Source organism: Gymnodraco acuticeps, unplaced genomic scaffold (genome assembly GCF_902827175.1).
Source record: "Gymnodraco acuticeps unplaced genomic scaffold, fGymAcu1.1, whole genome shotgun sequence".
Classification (NCBI taxonomy): domain Eukaryota; kingdom Metazoa; phylum Chordata; class Actinopteri; order Perciformes; family Bathydraconidae; genus Gymnodraco; species Gymnodraco acuticeps.
Genome location: NW_022992126.1, coordinates 818,608 through 840,886, shown reverse-complemented (window position 1 = coordinate 840,886; position 22,279 = coordinate 818,608). Strand labels below are relative to the sequence as shown.

Sequence of the window (22,279 nt, the reverse complement as noted above, 5' to 3'; positions counted from 1 at the left end):
TCTGTCTGTGTTGTTTTTGTGTACAGTATCTAAGGACACTTGAGAGCCAGGAAAACAGAAGAGATAAAACTAAAACATAGCCGTATCAGTAGTTTTTATTTATCCATTTAGCAGCAGTATTTTAAACTGAGGGGTGATGTTCTACATTGTTTTGTGTTTTTTTGCTAAATCAATATCATTCAGGGGTATTGAGTCGTAATATGTGCATATCCTATCATCCCTTTTCCAAAATGTAAATTGTCATTTTAATAACTTTGACCATAAATTCATCTTTTGATTATTTGTTAGATTAAATTATAACTGTTGAGTCTTCAAAAATGTAACATAGTTTGTCAAAACTTGAGAACACATAGACCAGATCCAATGTTAGTGTCTCTTTGAATTGCTTGTTTTGTCTAGTGAAAATCTAAGGTCCAAAAGTAATTGATTTAAAACTAAATAAAATGGCTCCATCAGCAAATCCTTACATTGGAGAATAGAAGCGTGTGCGTATTAGTTATTATGATGATTAGTTTTCTGATCAATAGTCCACCAATCTCTTTAATCATATAAAACATGACCGTTCTACAAATGTAATGTTATTGATTTCAACAATATAGCCCTAATTCAAACACAAAAGTTGACCTCACAATTGGACAACCTTGCTTTAGTAATCAAATTTAAGAGATCACTCTTGACTATTTAATAGCAAAACACATACAGTACATCAGAGAAATATTTTACTAAATGATTATTCCCTTATGTGACAGCAGACATACTCTCGGCTACCGGACGGCCTTTATCACATGTGTTCGATTGAAGCTTGGGTTGTAATGGCAAAATATTTTAGTTCATAAAATGTCAATTCATGTTCCAGGTTACGATTTTGTATGCATGTCTGACACCTGCAGCCTAAGGTCAAGAATTTACTTTTATAAAGCTCAACAATAAGGTTGACATTGAGAACATAATTGTTTACAGTTTATTGGTAACTAAGCAAACTCAACCTTATGTTTGAGTACCATGTGATGTAGTTGAATAAGTAATAATAATAATAATACATTACATTTATAAAGCGCTTTTCCTGGTGCTCAAAGCGCTTACAAGCAAGTAAAACTAAATAATAACAAAAGTAGAAAGTGCTAAGCTAGGAGGAATAAGGGCAAGGGGTTAGTTGATTAGGAGTTGATAAGTACATGATATTCCTCCTCAATAATCATATCCGTACGAAATAAATTGGTAAATTACTATTCATTTGATCAGTTTAGTGTGTGTGTGTGTGTGTGTGTGCGTGCGTGCGTGCGTGTGCGTGTGCGTGTGTGTGTGTGTGCGAGCGCGTGTGTGTGTGTGTGGGTCCAGTCTGCCTGCCTGCCGGAGAGGGAGTCGAGAGCGCTGCTGGGAACTACATGGTGCTCAATTTTTCAAGATGTCGTCGCTGGAAAAGAGGTTGTCGCGAATCGAGGAGAAACTAAAGCAAGAAAATGAAGAAGCTCGCAGGAGAATCGACCTTAACATCGAGATGAGTCCGCAGAGATCACGTCCGAGGCCGAGTGAGTGTCCACCGGGGAGCACCGGGGTGTCGGTAACGGGCAGAATAGCAGGGGGAAAGATCGGAGAGGCGGAGGGAGGAGGGGGTGTTATGCTGCTACATGCTAACAGGCTAGCTACATAAACAAACACCGACTCAGCTCAGTCGTTTGATTTGACCATCGAATCACTTACTTAACAAGTAGGACAATTTCTATAGTGGGTGAGGCAAAATAAAATCACAAATAAAGTGGTGTCATCAAATGTTTCGCTGGCAGTCACGTCCCGAAATCTGTTCTGACTGTCCTGTCAAACAAGCTATGCTAACAAGCTAGCAATATGAGTGATAGTCGGTGGCAGGGCCCATCGTCAAATCTGATGTAGTGTTCAACCTCGTTGTGAAATATAATGGAGATGCCATTTATCTGTAGTGTATCTGAAGTTTCACGTTATTATTAAGCAGCGTGTTTGCTTGTGTCTCCTGCGGCAAAGTCAGTTTTCAGTGGCAGTTTTGACCCTTGACGAAACAGACGCTAATGTGTGGGAGCTATCAGTTCTGTTAGCTAACGTTCTACAGACGTTGCCAGGCGTTGGTTATATCTTTAAGCTTTATAAACTACTTCTTACATATGGTGGTTGGATTTTAGTCTGCTACAGACTTATTGTCATAAAACCCTTTACAGTTGTCAGTACATATGAGTTTTGTAAGATATGGTGAAACTGTAATGTTGGGCCCTGAGAAGAAAATCATCAAATCAAACTTTATTTATTTATCATTTTTCAAACACAAATGTAACTCAAAGTGCTTCACAAACCAAAAACAGCCAATTTACAAAAAGTAGTAACAATACTATTTCCCCCTTCTCGGGTATATCCAGAGTAGCAGCTTTGTGATTAAAAAAGAACACTTAATACCAATGCAGGACTGAATCAAACATGAATCAAATATTTAAAAAAGAATACAATTTAAATTGAATAATAATAAAATAAAATTCTGTTATAAACCAAATTTAAAAAGGTGGGTCTTGACTTTGCTCTTTAAAGTATGACAGTCAGGTCTTCTGGGAGAATGTTCCACAATCATGATCCGTAATAGCTCACTGTCAGAGAGAGCTTTAAAAAACAATGAAAATCTCTTTAGACAGCCCGGCTCGTTCAGTGCTGCAACATCATGCCTGCACTGACATGTTACACCAAAACAAACTCTGTGGCAACATATTGGACTTTAAAAACTGCTTGTCACCGATATCAGAAACCCTGTTCGCTCACTGACTGTTTAAAGATCATTCTTTCCTACAGATCACTTGTCTATTCATGAGGTTGAAGAGACATTGACCACAAATCTGCTTTTGTGCCTTTTGTTTGAAATGTGTTTTTTAGAGGTTACTTTAGCTTTCAATTTTTGAAACTTCTCAAAAAGAAGAAGTATTGCCTTTTAATCCAAGCCATAGAATGATTCTCCTATGCCAAAAAGGAGTAATGCCTCAATACCATCTGATTTAGTTAATCGGATAACAGCCATTATATTACCAAACCACATCAAAATGTTTTTTTGGGGGAAAAAAACTCAGATGTGTTTGTGTGAAGAGAACACAGAACTCATACAAGAGTCAGAATGTATTTTTCCGTGTATTTGTATAATTTTTCGAGAGATGTGTGTGTATGCTTGTGTGTGTCTGATCGTGTTAGTCGTACAGTGCAGTAATTTGCGTGTGTGTGTATATTTTCTTTCCTCTGTCTAGTCATCGTGATCCAGCTCAGTCCTGCTCCAGCCCCTTCCCAGCGTGCAGGTATCATTCAATCCATCGCTCTCTCTGCCACTGCACCTCTCTCTCTCTCTCCCCCAACACCTCCGTCCCCCGTTTCACCCCCCATCCCCTCCTCCCTTATCTTTCTTATTTTTTTAACCTATCAGAGAAGAACACAGGCCATCCAGCTCCTTACATTTTGCCCAGTTAAGTTTAGTGCCATATTTTAACTCCTGCATTAGGCTCTCAATACTGCTCTTCACTTACTGCAATTACTCATGTGTCTTCTTTACACTTGAATGATCGTTTCTTACATTCAGTCTTATTAAAAATACTAAAAAGACTGTGAGAAATGCCTGAACAAAAGACTATAATAGTCAATAACTCTCTCTAACAAATCTAGATGTACATCTCAAATGTTTGTAGAAGTACAACAACGATAAATGAAATACGTGGATCACAAAGGCCCATAAGTACATCTGCCTGATTAGTTAAAACATTTGACTGGTTTTACATTTCTTGAATGTTAGAAATACATTGACAACAGTGTCTGACGTTTTAATAAGACCTTCTGCTAACGGGTTGAAACTAAATCTATGTCTGTGAAACCAGTTCTGATATTTTAGCCGAGCAGTTATTTACACCTCCCCTCGAATCACATCCTCTCTGTCTTTCCATTCTGACTCCTCTCTCACCGTGAGTCTGTGCCAGTGGCAGGGCAGTGTTGGTGTGTGTTGATGTCCACAGTGTGTGTTTGTGTGGACGTGCGTCAGATAATTAACCTTTGTTTTGCTGGAGGCAGAGATCATGGTGCATGTAGCTTTTCTGCACGACACAATGTTTTGGGTTGTGTTTTGTCCGACACAGTCTCTAATCCAGCATCCCCACTGGTCCGTCTGCAGGAGTGAACACTCTGGCTGCTCTCTCTCTCTCTCTCTCTCTGTGTGTGGAGCCTGAAGACTTCCTGTCCGAGTCTGACTGACTGACTGTCTGACTTCCAGCTTAGTCTGTGCTATGCAGTTTTGGCCGAAGTTCTCCTCTCTCTCTGTTTGATGTTGTTTGTCTCTTATTCATCCTCTGGCATCCCCCCTTGCGCCTCCTCCCTTTTTGCAGCAGCACTGTGTGAGCTGGAGGCGGTGCAGCAGTGCCTGCGAGTATTTGTGTGTTTGTTCGTCTCCTTGTCTGTCTGCCCGTCTGTCCTCACATCCGTTCATCTGGAGCCAGCCGAGCTATGGAGATGCAATCTGTGCCAAAGACTGCCTGGGTCCTTCTTCCTCCCCACACTAACCCCTCCTCTCCTTCACTAACTGATTCTCCCCTTACAGGCGCATCCCTCCACAGGTGACTCGTGGATATAAAACACCTGCTGGTTTTCTCAGAAGAGATGCCAGCCTTCTACTACAAACATAATGTTAATCATATTAATATTAATAATGGCTGCATGGTTCTCTTAGGGTTTGCAAATTGGTTCCAAACGTGTAAAAAGTTGCTGTTGTGAAATTGATGATAATGAATGAAAACTAAACTCCTTAAATACATAGTCAGACGCTGTTTTCTAAATGGCATACTTTTCTTTTTTACTTTCTAAATATTTCACAGCTTCCCTGACAGAGCATGTACTGTCGCATTTAGTATGTTGACGGTTTCTTCATAACATTGTCCTTCTAATATATCCCCTTCACAAAGGATTGCGAGTCAGAATAGACAGAAAAGCAGGCCAGATTCCGTACTGCAAAATGATGCAATATGGCTTCCTGGTATTTTTTTGCTTCTTGGATTTAACATACTATGTATTAGAACTTCACTTTTTCAAGGATACTAAAAAGTATGCTACTATGGGTTATGGAACGCACACATAGTCTTTTAATTTGGTCGCATGACAGGTCTGTGCTATCATCACGTGAGATTGTTTTCCTGAAATTCTTTTACATCACAATTTGGAAATGAGTCCGTGCTTGCACGTACACCTGATATACAAGGTCAGCTGAGTCTTAACTTGTCCTTGAATGAACGAGTTAGACCTACAGGGCTGGCAGCATGTTGCAACAGCCAGTCAATATGGCGTCTTGTTTATCAAATAGTTTAGGGGAATCAGTTGATGTTATGTCAAACTGCAGTTTATTACAATCTGGGTTGTATTTTCATTACTTAGGCTATCCGTTCTGTTAGTGTACATACATACATCTATTTGAAATGATTACCCAAACTGTAGGTTGTAAACATCGAGTTCATTTCCCAAATTGACTAACTTTGACAAATTGTTTGACACACACCAAGTTTTCTTGTACAGTGATAATTATAAATATTACGGTTGCGCTCACTTTGGATTTCAAATCCATGTGGTTGATTACAACTGAAGCCCTGTACTGCTTTCCTTATTGGTCTTTTCTTTGTATTTTTGCCGAGATCTCAGCAGTCCTTTTCGTGTGTACAGTGCATAATATAAGCCAAGGCTACAGCTGATGAACAAAACCCAAGTATTAATAAACCATAGTTTTCCTTTAAAAGTGAACTGTCGACATCCACATCCCCAAACTGTACCTCCCAAGCTGTGGGCTAACCCTGTGCTCTCTCCCCTGCCTGAGAATGGTGTTGCTTTTGCTGTGAGATAACCGTCCTGTTTGTTTTAACATTAGGTCGGGACATCAGCGAAATAAAAACAAAGCTGTAACTTCTGGGAAATGAAAACAAGTCAAGTTCATATGCTGGTTAAATCCTACCCAGGGTGTAGATAGCAGGGCTGTGGTGAAAGAACACTTTGACCCCGCACAGGCCAGTTTCCCTGGCTGTCTCATGGGAACCCTTTTTCCTTGATACTACACAGGATACGATCATTCCAAAGGATTTCTCAATCACTTTCAATTGTGCAAAAAAGAACCTGAAGCCCAGATTTTCAAAATGGAAATACAAAGTCAATTTAAACACTGAAATGTGTTGAACAAAGCAAATAAAACACATTACCTCCTTCTCTATTTGTGCAAGACCTCTTTAAACCACTGAAATGAGGCAGTCAGTAAATGCATGCGTTTACACCTTCTGGCATGCTGGCCTCGGGTGCAAAACGCACTGTACCACTCGCTCCGTTTTCCTGTCTGTTTCTAATGTGTCATGTCCCCCCCCCCCCCCCCCCCAGCGCTCCAGCTGCCACTGGCCAACGATGGAGGCAGCCGCTCCTCGTCTTCAGAGAGCTCCCCTCAGCACCACCCGTACCCCAGCCGCCCGCGACACATGCTCACGCTGCCCACCCCTCCCTACGCCCTGCAGAAGAGCTTAGAGAAGTATGTGCACACGTGATGATGTTCATAGATTAATTACTACTAGAAACTGAAGTTTTTAGTCTAAAATGACTGTTTATGCAGCATCGATAATTGCCTGTATATAATTCAAAGACTTACTGCTGTTGTGAGATGTTGGTTAATATGTGGTTACATTTACATTTTATTTTTGTTTTCTGAATAAAATACTTAACTGGGAAAGTGATTAGTACAATTATTATGAGCAATGACTTAACGAAAGTCAGCCAGTCTTACTGTTGAGTCACAACTATCTGGTTGAAAATAATTATGAAGAAATATTTAGTACAGAGGAATTATAAATATAAAGAGACAAAATAGTTACAGTGATCTCACATAATACAAACAAGATCGTCACATGAACAACATTAAAAATGGAAAGTGGGCCGGACAAAAGGTCATCTAAAGAAAAGCAGGTTGTGTTTCACGGAGTACATCTACACTTGTGTGTGGGTTTAAAGTGTGTACAGAAATGCACACAGCATCCATTTGTGAGTCAGAAGCCTCTCTTATGTTGCTATGGGAGTTTTACACTGAAACATACGTACTGTAGCTTCTGCACCCTCTCACACGGTGTCTTTTGTCCCCACAGTGCAGAGATAGACCAGAAATTGCAGGAGATCATGAAACAGACGGGCTACCTGAAGATCGACGGCACGGTGAGATGTGACACATGTTGACTTTCTGTAGTCTGAAAAATGTTGATTCCATACACTTTGTTAAATACATAACTGAAAACCAGGGTGAGAGATCATCAGGCAGGTGATACATGGTTATGGTCAGCAAATCTTCCACCAGAAAAACAACTTAGACATCCTAGTACATTGGATGTATTTTATTTGACCTATTTTGTTCTCCAAAAACAATTTAAAAACACATTAATGTGCCACACGGGGTAACATGTTCCTTCTACTGTGTACTGTGGACATGAAGACTGTCATTTATTATGACTCAGTCCCGCATACAGTAGTAGTCCAACCTGCTCCTGTAAAAACTCCCAAAAGCAGTAAATGTGTATTATTCCACAGCTGAAAAAAGTCCCCAACAAATGTTACTTCTATTTGACTACAGTCACCAGTTTGTAATGTCTGGACCTCTTGAAAACAGAGACAACCCAGGTCAAGGTCAAAGCCCTATAAAAGCAAACATCCATACCAGACTACTGAAGTGTCTTTGAGGAGAGCAGAGAATCTCTATGAAGGGAAAGAACAGCCCCTGGCATTTTGCTTCTCCTTTACAAGAAACAGATTCTTATGAAAACAGTTTGGATGGGTATTTGTTTATGGCTAACAAGATAACATTTAGATTAGCTATGGCTCGGCCCCAATTCTTTAAGTTTGTTTTTCTCCCTCTTCTAGCCTTCAGTTCCCGTTTCACAGTCAGTGCCTGTCAGGGTTTGAAGATGCCCGAGAACATGATCTACTCCTGATTGTTGTTACTTATTCTCATTAGCTCAGAGGGGTTTCTACGTCAATTGCTTGACCAATCGTCACTCTCATTTCAGTCACAAATAATTAGTTTTAGCAAAGCAAAGAAATATATTTATCTTCCCGCTGTGTCATGGTATTCTTAGGCGGGGCCAATGGGGGAGCAGCTTAATTACACATCAAAACATTTGTGACTAAATGGCCCAGAGGGGTTTGCTGTTGCCTTACGAAGCAGAACATCTGAATTGGCCTCTCATCTGTTTTCAGCTCGGGGATATCGCAAAGAGACAACATTAACATTTTAACCAGTAAATCCAAATGTAGCATAATCTAAAGACTTATTTCTCTCTGTTCCTTTGCCCGTCCACAGCGGTATCCAGCAGAGGTGACAGACCTGATCAGTGAGGGGGAGATCGGCAGTGGGACCTGCGGACAAGTCTTCAAAGTGCGATTCAAGAAGACCGCCCATGTCATCGCTGTGAAAGTAAGACCCTGCACTCTGTTTACACCACACATTCATCAGGACTTGCTTCTTATTTGTTTAAACAGAACAAACGTACAGAGAGAGGATTTGAATCCTCCACTTTTCTGTGAAATTAAATCTCCTAGGTTAAGATTTCATATTTCCCCGTGGCAAAAGTGTTATGGCTATAGGGTCCCATCACCTACAGCTGTTGAGATTGATTGTCAATTTGCGATGTACAAATATATGTGTCAAAATCTAGACAGGAAATGTTAACAAGAGAACAATTATTTAATAATACAGAGGCACAACAAATAGGAAACATCTTTATATTACCTAATGTAAATGTGATTTCCATTTTGAAGCTTTTTCAATAAGGTGAATTTTGATGGGAGTTGGTAACAGCTAAACTGTGTGTTGTGTAAACTCTGTACAGAAAGATGAACTACTTTTTTCATTCACACAATTAATCCTTAGCATTCTTTGTAAGCTGCTGGAGTTACTATTGTATTTAAGCTGTGCAAAACAAATTGAAAGATGGATTTCCTAATGAATGACAGCACCCCTCGCACAATTTTAATTTAGACAGGTAGCCAGTGTCATTAAACATGCCATACGTCTTCTTTACATGAGCAATTTATAGTTATTTTTAGTTATTTATGCTTTACTAATGATGTCAAATTGACCATATGAGGAAACAAATTGTAATGAGTGCAATGGTTATGTATTAACTTAAGGCCTATTTTCAAAATGCAACCAAAAAGGTCCCTAAAGGCCGAGGATCATAAAGACATGAACTCTAAAACACCAGTAAACGTGAATACAATTCAGCAGGAGCGCGATGCTAACCCCGGCTTAGCTCTCTGACTTCCCGTTGTGTTTGGATTGTGGCTAATTTCCCAACACGGTGGCACTAATAACCTCACATAACAGCCCTCTTAATGAAGAGACGTCTTAATTATAGCCCACTGAGCTGTTTAACAACCAGGCAGTCAGCTCACCAGAGGGGTCTTTGTTTTGTCATTTTCTAATGGCTTGTTTCTGTGTGTGTCACCAGCAAATGCGCCGTACAGGAAACAAAGATGAGAACAAGAGGATCCTGATGGACCTGGACGTGGTGCTGAAGAGTCACGACTGCCCCTACATCATCCAGTGCTATGGCGCCATAGTTACCAACGTGGGTGTCCCCAAAATACATTTCAGTGTTTATTCTTAACAACAAATAGTAGCACGGGAGGAATCGGAGCACTTCCACTGCTAAATGCAGTCTCCCCAAACCAACTGGAGCCTCTGGTTTATTTTTATATTTGCATGCAATCGGACTCCTTTTACCCCCGTGCCCCCTCCTCAACTGAACCACTAAAAGGGGAATGTGTTTGGTAAATGTGTTTTTAAATGATGTGTGTGTACAGACGGATGTCTTCATTGCCATGGAGCTGATGGGAACGTGTGCTGAGAAGCTGAAGAAGAGAATCCAGGGCCCCATGCCGGAGCGCATCCTCGGGAAGATGACAGTAGCAGTAAGTGGAAAAACACACACACTCCCACACACTCCCACGCAGATGCAACATTCACACAATGTGCTTTAATTTCACTATTCAAGTATTTTCCAATACAGAAAAACATAGAACCACATTTTTCATTTGAATCGTTTCTTTGAACAGTGCACATTGATGAACACTTTAAAAAGAAATAATGCTTACAAGTGTAAATGAGCCGGATTTTAGCTTTGAGCTCATTTCCATCGGTAGTCCCGTCACATACGACATATAAGAACATGACATTTATATACATAGCAAAAATAAATATATGACATGCAGGAAGAGCATGAGCAGCATACAAGCATTTACCACATGGCAGTACAATGTAGCAGCTATGATATATAAAGTGCAAGAGAAGGTAAAAGAGCTACATAAAGTGCAAGAGGAGTACCCCTGTGTTAAAGTGCATTTAGCAGTGATTGCACGGATGTTTGTTTCTCAACCATTGTTGGAGTTGACCTTTAAAGCTACTGAGAGAGGGACAATCCCGTATCTCAGTTGGGAGGCTATTCCAGAGTGAGCTGCCTTTAATGGAGAGGACATTTTGTCCAAAAGACTTCAGTCTCCTCAAGACATAACATTGTATTTTGAGGTTTGATGTTATTCATTTGTTATTATTTAATGTTATTAGTTGATGTTGCAGGGGTTTGTTCACATAGCACTTGCTACTTAATGAGGACACTTGCTCGTTGTGTACTTTGGAGCCCTTAGCTTGGTTAGATGATTTTGATGAGTTTGGCTATGTCTGTCTGAAGCTAGAGTTAGGGTAAGGGTTAGCGGGATGCCTCGTGATTGGGTTTATTTTGTAACCTCTGTATGAACACTGCAGATGAGAAAGTGCAACACTGCTCACCTGTTCTGTTCTAATTTGTTGTGCTGTGCGTTTCTTCTCCAGATAGTGAAGGCGTTGCTGTACCTGAAAGACAAACACGGTGTCATCCACCGGGACGTGAAGCCCTCCAACATCCTCCTGGACGATAAAGGTCAGATCAAACTGTGTGACTTCGGCATCAGCGGACGCCTCGTCGACTCCAAAGCCAAGACCCGCAGCGCCGGCTGTGCTGCCTACATGGCGGTGAGTCAAAACTCACACACACTGCTCTTAAGACACATCAAGTATCTCTAACATTAAGTTGATCACATCCTGTCCAACACAAAACTGAATTACGATAACACCTGTTCTCGTGTTCTTGCAGCCTGAGAGAATAGACCCTCCAGATCCCACCAAACCTGACTATGACATCCGAGCAGACGTGTGGAGCCTTGGCATCTCTCTGGTAAAGCTTTTCTCATTTTATTACAATAAAATAAAAGTACTTGCCCTTAAAATTGGAGCTAGCTCTGGTACTTCTTCCTCCAGTATATTGGATTCAAATGATGTATTTACATGTTTTGTAAAACATTTAAGCGTGTCAATGTACGAAATAAGCAACACATCTAAAAACCATGCATATTGAACAAATCATTGTGAATGACTAGTTTCTCTACCTTATTATTTGTTGTGTTACCTTTTATTATGTTTGGGTATAAATGATATCCCTGTGTGGAACTCATTATAGGCATAAAGGGAGAGGTGGTGCTGCTTCATTGTGGATGTTAACGGCTCTGTGTGTCCTGTAGGTGGAGCTGGCCACGGGACAGTTTCCCTACAAGAACTGTAAGACAGACTTTGAGGTTCTGACCAAAGTGCTGCAGGAAGACCCTCCTCTGCTGCCCCTCGGCATGGGCTTCTCCCTCGACTTCCAGTCCTTCGTCAAAGACTGGTGAGTACAGATCCCACTCTTTTACTAATTTGAACTCTCAGGTCATCAGGTGGTGGTTTCATAACTGAACACATAATTACATCCAGAACTGGAGAAGGTGCTTATAGATTATTTGATCTTGTTCACTGTAATAAACAATATTTAAATATATATGTATATATCATATTCTATTTATGTGTATAAAGACTTTATGCACTATCTTTTATGTTTGTATTTTATTATATAACTATGTGGCATTGTTGGAGGAGCTCGGGTCATATGTTTTTCATTGCCGTTTCTACACTTATGTGCCTATGACTTTGAATCTTGAATCTAAACAACAACAAAACATTCCTGCCTTGAGCAGGTTCTGTAAAGAGACTTGCCTTTCCTTCCAAATATGTCATGTGTATTTAAAACGTCTTATTGAAGCTTTATTTGTGTGTCTTTCCACAGCCTCACAAAGGATCACAGAAAAAGGCCAAAATACCACACGCTGTTGGTAAGAGACTCGTCATAATGAGCAACAAACATTTTGCTGAGATTCACCCAAATGACAAAATGGTTCAATGTGACTAAACCCCCCCCCCCCCCCTCCTCTCTGTATCTCCTCGTGTTCCTCATCCAGGAGCATAGTTTCATCCGGCGTTACGAGGTGGTGGACGTGGACGTGGCCGGCTGGTTCCAGGCGGTGATGGACCGCACCGAGTCGCCCCGCAGCAGCCAGTGTTACAGCCACCAGCACCAGCTCCACTCGCTCTTCAGTAGGTAGCCTAGCCCAGCCCGGCTCAGTCTGCCCTAGTCTAGCCCAGCGTTAGCAGCTAAGCCTAGCGTTAGACCCAGCCTGTCCATTTGTCCACCAGAGACCCTGAAGAGCCCACAGAGGGGGGGCGGAGCCTCGATGGAGGGATGGACGGACGGATGACACAGGTGTTCTGTTTCTCAGTGTGTTGAATCTGGACAGGCAGACATGGGAAGGGGGGGGGGGTAGAGAAAACGATGTGCACACTGTAGTTAGCTTCATTTGTTTACACACTGTCTCGTCACACTATCATTACGTCACAGCATAGTGTGTGTTATAGCCACACACTTGCATACAAACTGTGTTCCTACATGTCCTCCACGTGTCATTTAGTTTCTCACCTACATGTCTTCAGCATCGATCTAAGCCGTTGGAACAGAGTAGTCACTACACTGGAACAAAGCATATGCTACATTAGCAAACATGAATCTTTCTTGTACAAAAACCTTTCTGAGGACACATAAATGTCCCGTGCAATTATGACTCTTCAGGTTTCTATTATCACACATTCTCAGGCTGAATCTGTTTGTGTGTGTGTGTGTGTGTGTGTGTGTGTGTGTATGGATGGATATCAAGACACAGTCACTGGTTGTTTTCAAAAGTGAGATTATATCTACTAGCCATTTATTCACCTTCACACTACAGCTGTTACACTCGCACCATAATAAATTCATCTGTTAGCGGTGCTTAATTTTAACATGTTAAGTATAGTAACTTTCATTCATTTTGATATGAGTAATGTTTAGGTTACCCGTATCGTCGTGTATTTAGAAGCTGCACAATTGGGAAAAACACAATGAAAAATACTTACAAAAAAATTAGTGTTGCATTCTAGCTTTGTAGAGGAGTTGGTTTGGTTTTGTGTTTAGAATAACATAGCTAAACTAAAAGAGATGGAGGGATGCTAAGAAGAGAACCAACGAGTGAGAAAGGGAGAGAGAAGCAGAGAAAGTGGAAGAAGGAGGGAGTTGTACTCTTGGTTGTTTGAATAACTGTTACAAGTTAGAGAAACGAGGGAGAGGTTAGGAGCTTATCTTGTACAAAGAGGAAGATGTTAAAACCTGTGGAGCATTTTCTTACTCTGAGTTTGTCTACCTCTTCCTCTCTGTCGGCCTCTGCTGTTTACTGTGACGTAGTGCTCCACAGGGTGACCAGACCAAAGGCTGCATGTAGGTTGTTGTTGGTGGAGCCAAAAGATTTAGACCTGCTCCTGCAAACATTTCAGAAACCACAGAGACATCTTTATGAAGCAGGGGTCTCAAAGCCTCAGATCCAGTAAAGCTGCCCACATGTTGAGAGTTGATTCTTAAATATGGCTGTTCGGTCTTATAGCTGCTTTTTGCCTTCATAGTCTTTTAGTTTTAAAGATTGTTTTCCCAGGATTGCAAATAAGGATTTATTCAGTATCTCTGAATCACTAATCTTTACTTTAATAATTCAGTCAAACAGTTATTTCCAAATCCTTATATCCTTGTTATCTTTTAAAACCAAGAAAAGCAGTTCATCTTGTATTCTGGCAATACTGAAACCAGAAAACCTTCAGAAATGTTTCTTTAATTATTTAAATGGTTTTAGAATATTTTTGTCATCGACCGACTAATTGATGAATCAAGTAGTCCCAAACCAGCTGTCATAGGCTAAGACCAATGGCACGCATGCGTTCAGCGCTGCACTGCTGTTAGCATTTATGCAGAAAGCTTGGAGAAGCGTCCCTGCCAGTGGGAAACTGAACTTTGAGACCCCTGAACTAGAAGATTGTAAAGATAAAATTGACTGTGTCCAGCTCACCTGAACAGGTCCATGTGTTTGAAACTGAGATGTGTAGATGTACACATTTTGAGTGCAGGTCTTCAGAGACTGACTGACTAGAGTCCTTTTGACGGGCAACAGCCGAAACCTGCTAGATATGCAGACTCCCCCGTCACTCAGAAAACCAAATCACTGCTAGACACAGAGAAGTGCGAAATGGCGACGATAGAGAGAGGAAAAGTGAAGTATGAGAGAGGGAGAGAGAGATGTCAGAAAAGGAGAGGGAGAGCTAAACGAGAGGAGGCGATAGTGTGGTGAGAAGTAGACGGGGAGATTTAAGGAAGTTGGATTGGAAGTTGGGAATAGTCAGAGGCGAGGTGGAGGACAGGAAGTAAGTGTGTGAATAAGGAGAGAGGAAACAGGCTAGCTGGTTATTGTAAAAAGCTTTCATGGTGTTACACCAACCTACCAATTATGATTTTAGCGAGTGAGTTAGCGTGTTGTGTTTATGATGTTTACCGTTGAAACAATGTTATTTATTTACATTGCTACTGCTGCTACTTTTTATTGCTTTAGACGCTGCTGTCACTTCTTTTCCCCAAAGGACAAATACTTTATTCTTTTTTTGAAGCCAAATAAGTAAAATAATGCAACGTGTTACCAAATACAGAGAAAGTCTGAAGAGAGAGAAAGCAAGTGGGAGAGGGAGAAGAAGAGAAAGTGTGGGAGGTTGGATTTATAAAAAGTACTAACTAAAATATTAACATCACCTCAAATGTAGCTCTATGTGTAATGGAAGTAGTTCATCCTTTATTTCCTGACGTCACACTAAACTGTACAGTTTATCATTAGAGGGGAGGTCTGTCTGTCCAGATGCTTTGTGTCCTGTCCCCCCGTCCCTCCATCTGTCCACAGGTCGCCTGCAGGCTTGACAACATGACAGTTCACACCAAAGGTGTCAAAACTCAACGTAAATACAAAAGCGTGTAATTGTTATGACTATTGTTATTGACCTTATAATTGATTACTCTCTGCTATGATATATATATGAAATCTATAGCTAGTGGGAGAGGGGGGGGGCGCTGTACTGTAGTAGTGCTGAGTGTGTGTTATACTGTACAGGGGGAGACTGGTGCACTTATTTAAAACAGAGGCCCATCTCATCTGATGCTCACTTTAAATCTAAATGATGAAAACTGATCTATCCATACAGTACATATAAGCTAATATCAGCCAGGCCAATTATAGCGTTTTCTATATTATCCATGATACTTTTTAAATTTAGAAAATCTCCCTCCAGTTCCAGAGAAGACATACTACTACTGATGAGTAAAGTAAAACTAAATATATATAAAACACAGTGTCCCTTTAAGTACAGCTGGAAGAGTGTAAAAATGATCCGTTGACCACATTATCTCCAGGTTAAGCCCTGACCCCGTTAATATAGGTAGTGCGATTAAACACACTTACTGCGTTTTAATCAAACCCTCTAGAACAGTGTTTCTCAAACTTTTTCATACCAAGGACCACTTAACCAATAAAAAAACACTCGCGGACCACCTAACTCCACAAATATCAAAAGACACATTGTGTTTTTTGAACAGATTACAAATCGCCTGAAAATGGTACAAACAAGTGGCAACATGTGTGATGAAGGTGTTGCGCTGGGCTTTATCATGCAATAGAAAGTGAAACTTAACCTCGCGCCATTGCGGAGATATTCCCGCGAGAGTGCGGAAAACTCAAATGTATTTATTTATTTCAAATGTTACCGATATACTCACGGACCACTAGGGGGCGCTCACGGACCACCAGTGGTCCGCGGACCACATTTTGAGAAGCACTGCTCTAGAATGATTGATATTTACTCTGGTTAGATTGGGGAGAATTTACCCTTTTTGCCCGATACCACTGTAGAGGATGGTGATTGAGAGTTTCCGTGCAATCAGGGCAGAAAGTCCTTCACAATATGGCTGCTGATTATGCTTAATAAAATTAGCTGATCCAGTTGTTAAACATCCTGCACCATTATTTTAATTTGACATATCTCTAGAAAAACAACATATTTCATGTTGTCTGTCCACATTTTGTTGTTTTTACACGTGCCTATGAATGAATATAAATGTATGTTATTCCCGTCACACACATGTTTGCAGATACCCCACCAGATGCAGGACTGGTTATTCTGGTGATTAACCATGAGTCAACTTCGTAATACAAGTTAACCTGTGTTAACCCGAGATGCACATACTTTGCGAGCTAATATTTTTAAACGACCTGGAACTTATCTAGCTTGCTAGCTTGTCTAAAACTCTAGATCATAAACTCTGTACGTGTGTCTGAACACGGAGCAGCACCCAGTCTCCTGCTGTGCTCTGTTATTAAGCTGATGTTTATTTTGCTAAAACACACACACTCACTCTTCTGTTCTGTTTGTGTGCATTTCCATGCAAACACCATCACAACACCTCTGTGAAACCAGTCAAGGCAGGTGTGCTCAGAATGGCTGTCCGTGTGTGTCTGTGTGTGTGGAAACATCTGTAACACACACACATAAAATGTATAAAGTCATCCCATTCTCCACAGCAATGCTGGCTCCTGCCAATAGTGGCTTTATGTGTATTTTAGTTTGCCAGAGGTGTGTGTGTTTGTTGTGAAACCATCTGTAAGTAAACCAAATATCATTTTCACTATGCAGTCATTCAAAGCATGTCAGCTTGCTCCCATGGGGGGAGAAATCCTCCTGTTCATTCACAGATTTACGAACAAACTGGAGTTAGCTACAGTGTGTTTTAGTTTTTGAGCCCCTCCCCCTCGCAGTGTGATTTAAACAGCGCCTTCAGCTAAAGAGTAGAGGGAGAGCGAGAGATGTGTTGTGAATGAGCTGACAAATATTTAAGGATTGTATTTGGGTCGGGGAGGGACGCGGGGTTAGACTGGGGTTTGTAGTTTTGGGGGAGATACAGATCAATGCTGTAAAGTATATCAATTGCATGTTATTGTCTCCGTTGTAACTGCCATTGTTTTTGTTTTCTTTCTACGACACCGGTGGGTTTGGGCGGGGATGCACAAAACTTTATCCTTATTTATAATTTTTACGCATATTTCCGTATGTTTGTGTTTAAAATGTTGAATTATTGTGTATTTAGAAAAATACACACTTTTAGTTGTTTTCTTTGCCTTTTTAAAAAAAAAAAAAGAAATGTTTGCAATATATATTTTTGTTTTCACTTTGGACCGTGGTGGAGCAGGAGCCGTGTCATTATTAGCAGAAAGTGTTTGTTAGAGATCGTCCTGTTTCCCCTCACCCTGTGCCGTGTGTGTTTCTTTCAGTTAGCCGCGTGTGAGTTTTGTCTACCAAAAGTCTTTATCGATGGTGATCATTATTATTAGCTTTTATTTTTTGTCCATTGTTGTTTTTTATTATGATTACTGTTTTTATTATTATTATTTTTGTTATTATTATTCAGGGCAAAGATGACACCAAATTGAACAAAGAAATAAATGGGTGATCCCAGACAGTGCAGAGCTTCCTTTACTGGCGAGGTGGAGCAATGGCTCCTCACCGTTACGCTGTAGTGTCTGCCACCGTATTGAAACCGCCACGTAAAGACAACCTCTGAGCTGAAAGTCTAATAGTATTTTTTTATTATTATTATGTATTGTTTTCCTTTGTTTTATTTCTTGTTACCCCAGTTTGGGTCATAAATGGTGTGCTGTTATTTAATTTCTTTATTTTTCCCTCTCATCCCTGCCCACTGCTTTTTGATTTTTTGATTCTATTTCATGATTTTTTTTTATTCATTCTGGTTTGATGCTGTAGTGTTGAGCTGATTGGTCGAACACCAGAGCTTATTTTTCCTTTCCTAATGCTGAGACTCGTGACTGATGTTGCACTTGTGATGGGTTTTGTTTTGTTTTTGTTTTGCGTTGCAGATTTGGGATTGTTGTGCAGGAGAATATCGGGTGTTTTCCTTATTTTCTTTAAGTCACAGCAGTTATTTTATCAATCATAGATCTGTGACACAGCAAGAAAATTATTCAACAGTGTATTTTTCTCACTGATATTTATTTATTGGTCATTTGTATGTTTTTTTTGGTTTGTTTTATTTGTATGTATTGCTTTTTTGTGGAGGGCAAACAGGACTCAATGTAGAGGAGTTTTACATTGTGTACAAAAAGCTAAATATTGTATTCAAGCATCACACTAACGTACAGTCTAGAGTAACAGGTAAAGTAGAAACCTGCAGCACAGTGAGGTGCTTCTGTTTCTGTCTTGACTGTCAGACTTTGTTTACTGTTTACCCTCAGAAGGCACAAACAAACTGGTTTAAAGAAGCCACAGCATGGTGTATTTGAACTGTAGTGCTTTGCTAATAACTCACAGTTAAAGCTTGTATTGTTTGAAACGTTGATGGTTTTTAATCTGAATGCCAGATACAAAGCACACTAGATTTGTGTTTTTAAGTTGAAGGTATTCCAGCTGATAATAACTGCTATGATAGTGGACGGATTGGCTTGTTATTAACCTGCACTCCCTGCTTTGAAACATCTTTGAGGTTTGATGCTTGGTTTTCCTAAATGCAGTCTAGATAGCATGATGCTAGTTCGCAGGGCGGGGGGAGGATTGACTTCAGTCTCCACTGTTGCAGTTCAAAGGCTCCTTTATGTACGACACCGTGGATTTATTTACAGTTGTATCATCGAAACAGCTTTACTGCCCGTTTCTCGTTTTGTTTTCTGGCTGTATTTGATCCCCCCCTCCCCCCAGTCTCATTTCAAACAGAATAAATGCCATTATATTGTGAATACCTCAGGATTTTTTTGGAGAAAAAAAAACAATAAAACACCTAAAAATCAAATAAATAAAAACTCATAAAAATGTGATGTGTCATGTTTTCCTTTTTGTATTGTCTTCTCAAGCAAGAGGGTTTCAAGAAGGGTTGGAAGCAGACTTTAGACAGAAAAACAGACATATATATATATATATATATATATATACATATATATATATATATATATATATAGTTAGACAGACAGATAACGCACTGAAATTGGTTATTTCATTTAAAATCTCATTAAATGGTATTATTTACATAGATTTATTTGAATTTGCCTTTTAACCACACATTTTTTAACTGCCTTTCATGGGGGAACACTGACTATATAAGTATAATCAATTATACAACCGTTTTAACAGACTCTGTAGCCAACCTAGTAACAAATAAACATAGATTTCACATATTAACTGTAGACCTTTATATTTTCTCAAGTTCTATTCCATATACAACACTAAACATGCAGCTCGAAACGTGGACACTCTTCAGCTTGTAATTCACAGTTTCATCCACAACAGGCTGCCCTTCTCCTTCAGGTTGGTGTCACAGAAAAAGCATATATGAAAAACATCTAATCCCTCCATTACAGCCTTTTTTAAATCTGCTGTCACTAATAAGTCTTGTAGTATTTTGCAGCAGGTGTGATGGATGGAGTGGATTTGGAAGGCCAGTTTAGGTGTGTGAGTGTCTCTGAATTTACCTCAACAATAATCTTACTTCAATCCACCAAACCCACGCAGGCCGATGTGCTCCAACACGTTGAAATAACCCTCCATTCTGCGCTTTCCCCCTGTCTGGCATCTACCACAACTATCTGCATGACATGACCTGACTCTGTTGTCACTCCTCTGTAAACTTGTAAAACATGAGAAGCATATTCTAACTTAAAACATATTTTCACACTGTTGATGTGTTTTATTGTGCAGAAAGTAATATGATCTCTTACACTGAGGACATAAGGCGTCTGAGAGTTTCCCTGTCCTGGAGCGAGCTGCAGGAAGCTATTTAAATGTGAGGTGGTGTAACAACAGAAATGAACCAACAAGAAGAATGACATGACTCAATCTCAGCTCTGAATAGACGCTTTGTTTTTCTTTTCACAAGAAAATGCAATCATACTGTTTGCTAACTGCGATATACACTAGCAATATGGAAACTGACAAGTGAAATAAAGTCAGAAAACCAAAATGTTGTATTTCAGTATAATGTAGCTACCTGTCTGGTATATTGTAAACCTTTTATTTTAACAAGTTTGTTTTGATATCTCCCTGGAACAAAGAGCTGCATCAGTGCTTTGAATGAAGGGACAATAATAATGTGTATGTACAGGTCCGTCCCTGGCCAACTGGAGGCCCCACGCAAAGATATATGATGAGGCCCTCTGACTACGACGACGACGGGTGCTAGTGGGGCCTCGCAGCGGCGACACCACACTAATTGCGCCGCATACACGCATAGGTGCCTGTAGGGAGGGACGGCCCTGTGTATGTATATTACTGAGGTATTTCATTGCCTAAATTCATACAACACAGTGTATGTACACACCTCGTAACACTCACTGTGTGAGTCCTTACTCAGTTTCATTCATGTTGCGACATGCTGTGGCAACATTTCTATATCAGCTCATCTAGATGTATGACAGATTTGAAACAGCAGGAGGAGGACGGGGCTGTGGGTAATGACGGGGTTTGAAAAGAAACTTTACACCACGGAGGAAACACAACAATAGAGCACGCCTCCCTCCACCGCTCTGCTCTTTCTGATTTTCTTTTCTGCTCTATGACCATATATGGTAGAGAATTAAACCAAAAGCTCATTGGTTGGACAGAGACAACATACAGATAGACATTTTGCACTTGTTTGGGTCATGTTGTATTTTGTTGACAAGTAAATATAATTTACTATGAAACTTGTTTTTTACAGATGCAATAGCAGAAGTACAGCAGGGCAATGTAAGGCATTGTATTCCCATGCTTGCATTAACATTAACCTACTGACTATCCTCTAAAACATTTAAAAACAGTTATTAGGAATAATGCTTTAATTTCGTTTTGGCTTCATTGTTCCTTGTCTACAGACAGTTTTGTGTAAAATGTCCCCCTCAGACCCATATAGGCAGGGCCCCACCCCTGCTCCTGTTGCAGGTACAGACGAGGCTCTGCATTCCTAACACCACACACACACACACACACACAGCTAATCAGTGACTCTTATCTCAACTAATAAACACTTGACTTACTCTTATTTTAATCCTCTAGAAAAGGTGGCTTTTCTTTTTCATAAGGCTTCCAGGAAAATCTGAAAGCATAAATGTATAAAACTGTTTATATGTTCATTTAAAATGGTGCTGCAGCTTATTGCATTGTTTAAGTGAAGCAATTTGTTTAGTTAAAATGAAAATGAATAACTGCAAGTTCCTGAAGCTCGAGTTGAATTTCAGACTGCTTGTTTTCAACAGCCAAACTTGACAGGACATGAGGAGCCAGACACAGGCCTACAGAGGATGTTTGATGATGTTTGATGTTTTGTTGTCATGAAACACAGGGGATTACTTTGGTTCTGATTGATTCTGACTTTTGTGTCTTTTGATTGACTTACCAACTAGTTGGCCAGTTATTTCAGATGAAATAATGAATTCATATATTTTGCCATGGGTTATTGTTGACAGCACACTGTCTGTCCTCAGTATAAAAAAATAACATAAAATAGCCATGTGCTGATTTAGTACAGGACACATCTGATAAAATTATCATTGACATCAGGACAGCAGATAGCTTACACAGCTTCCGGCGCAGACTGAAAACTCATCTCTTTCGACTACACTTCGAGCGATAGAACTACTAACAAAGCACTTATATACTAATAAAGGACTGGCTTACCTAAAGCCAGTTGGGTAGCACTTGAAATGTTTTTGCTCTATGAAACCTGATGTACTTATATGATTCTGTTTTCTTCAAGTTTGTATTTTGTTGGTCGAACGCACTTATTGTAAGTCGCTTTGGATAAAAGCGTCAGCTAAATGCAATGTAATGTAATTTAATGTAATAACATGTTTTCTAAATGACACTTAATTTGTCAAGTTAACATGCCAACAGCTTATCTATTGCAGTAATGTTAACCAACTAAGTAATTCCCAACTCGCTTAATCAGAATCTGAAATTAGTTTATTG

At 40.1% G+C, this 22,279-nt stretch overlaps 1 protein-coding gene across 2 annotated transcripts; it reads left to right on the top strand.

Moving 5' to 3' along the window:
• The first annotated feature begins 1,330 nt into the window (after positions 1–1,330).
• Positions 1,331–19,155, top strand: map2k7 (mitogen-activated protein kinase kinase 7). 2 transcript variants are annotated; one of them, XM_034203354.1, is made up of 12 exons: positions 1,333–1,529; positions 3,249–3,296; positions 6,388–6,532; positions 7,140–7,206; positions 8,345–8,458; positions 9,495–9,614; positions 9,850–9,957; positions 10,874–11,053; positions 11,175–11,255; positions 11,599–11,741; positions 12,177–12,222; positions 12,349–19,155. In XM_034203354.1, the coding sequence occupies exons 1-12, from the start codon at positions 1,406–1,408 to the stop codon at positions 12,490–12,492; spliced, it is 1,320 nt and encodes a 439-aa protein (XP_034059245.1). In that variant the 5' UTR covers positions 1,333–1,405; the 3' UTR covers positions 12,493–19,155. The 2 variants fall into 2 exon arrangements, with proteins under 2 accessions (XP_034059246.1, XP_034059245.1); XM_034203355.1 differs by lacking the exon at positions 3,249–3,296 and having other exon boundaries at positions 1,331–1,529.
• Positions 19,156–22,279: the final 3,124 nt, after the last annotated feature.

Excerpts from the sequence above, each read along its gene's own strand:
- map2k7 (XM_034203354.1), top strand. The coding sequence starts at position 1,406 with ATGTCGTCGCTGGAAAAGAGGTTGTCGCGAATCGAGGAGAAACTAAAG. Across the intron at positions 9,958-10,873 it reads TCGGGAAGATGACAGTAGCA|ATAGTGAAGGCGTTGCTGTA; the intron begins GTAAGTGGAAAA and ends TTTCTTCTCCAG. Across the intron at positions 12,223-12,348 it reads CAAAATACCACACGCTGTTG|GAGCATAGTTTCATCCGGCG; the intron begins GTAAGAGACTCG and ends TTCCTCATCCAG.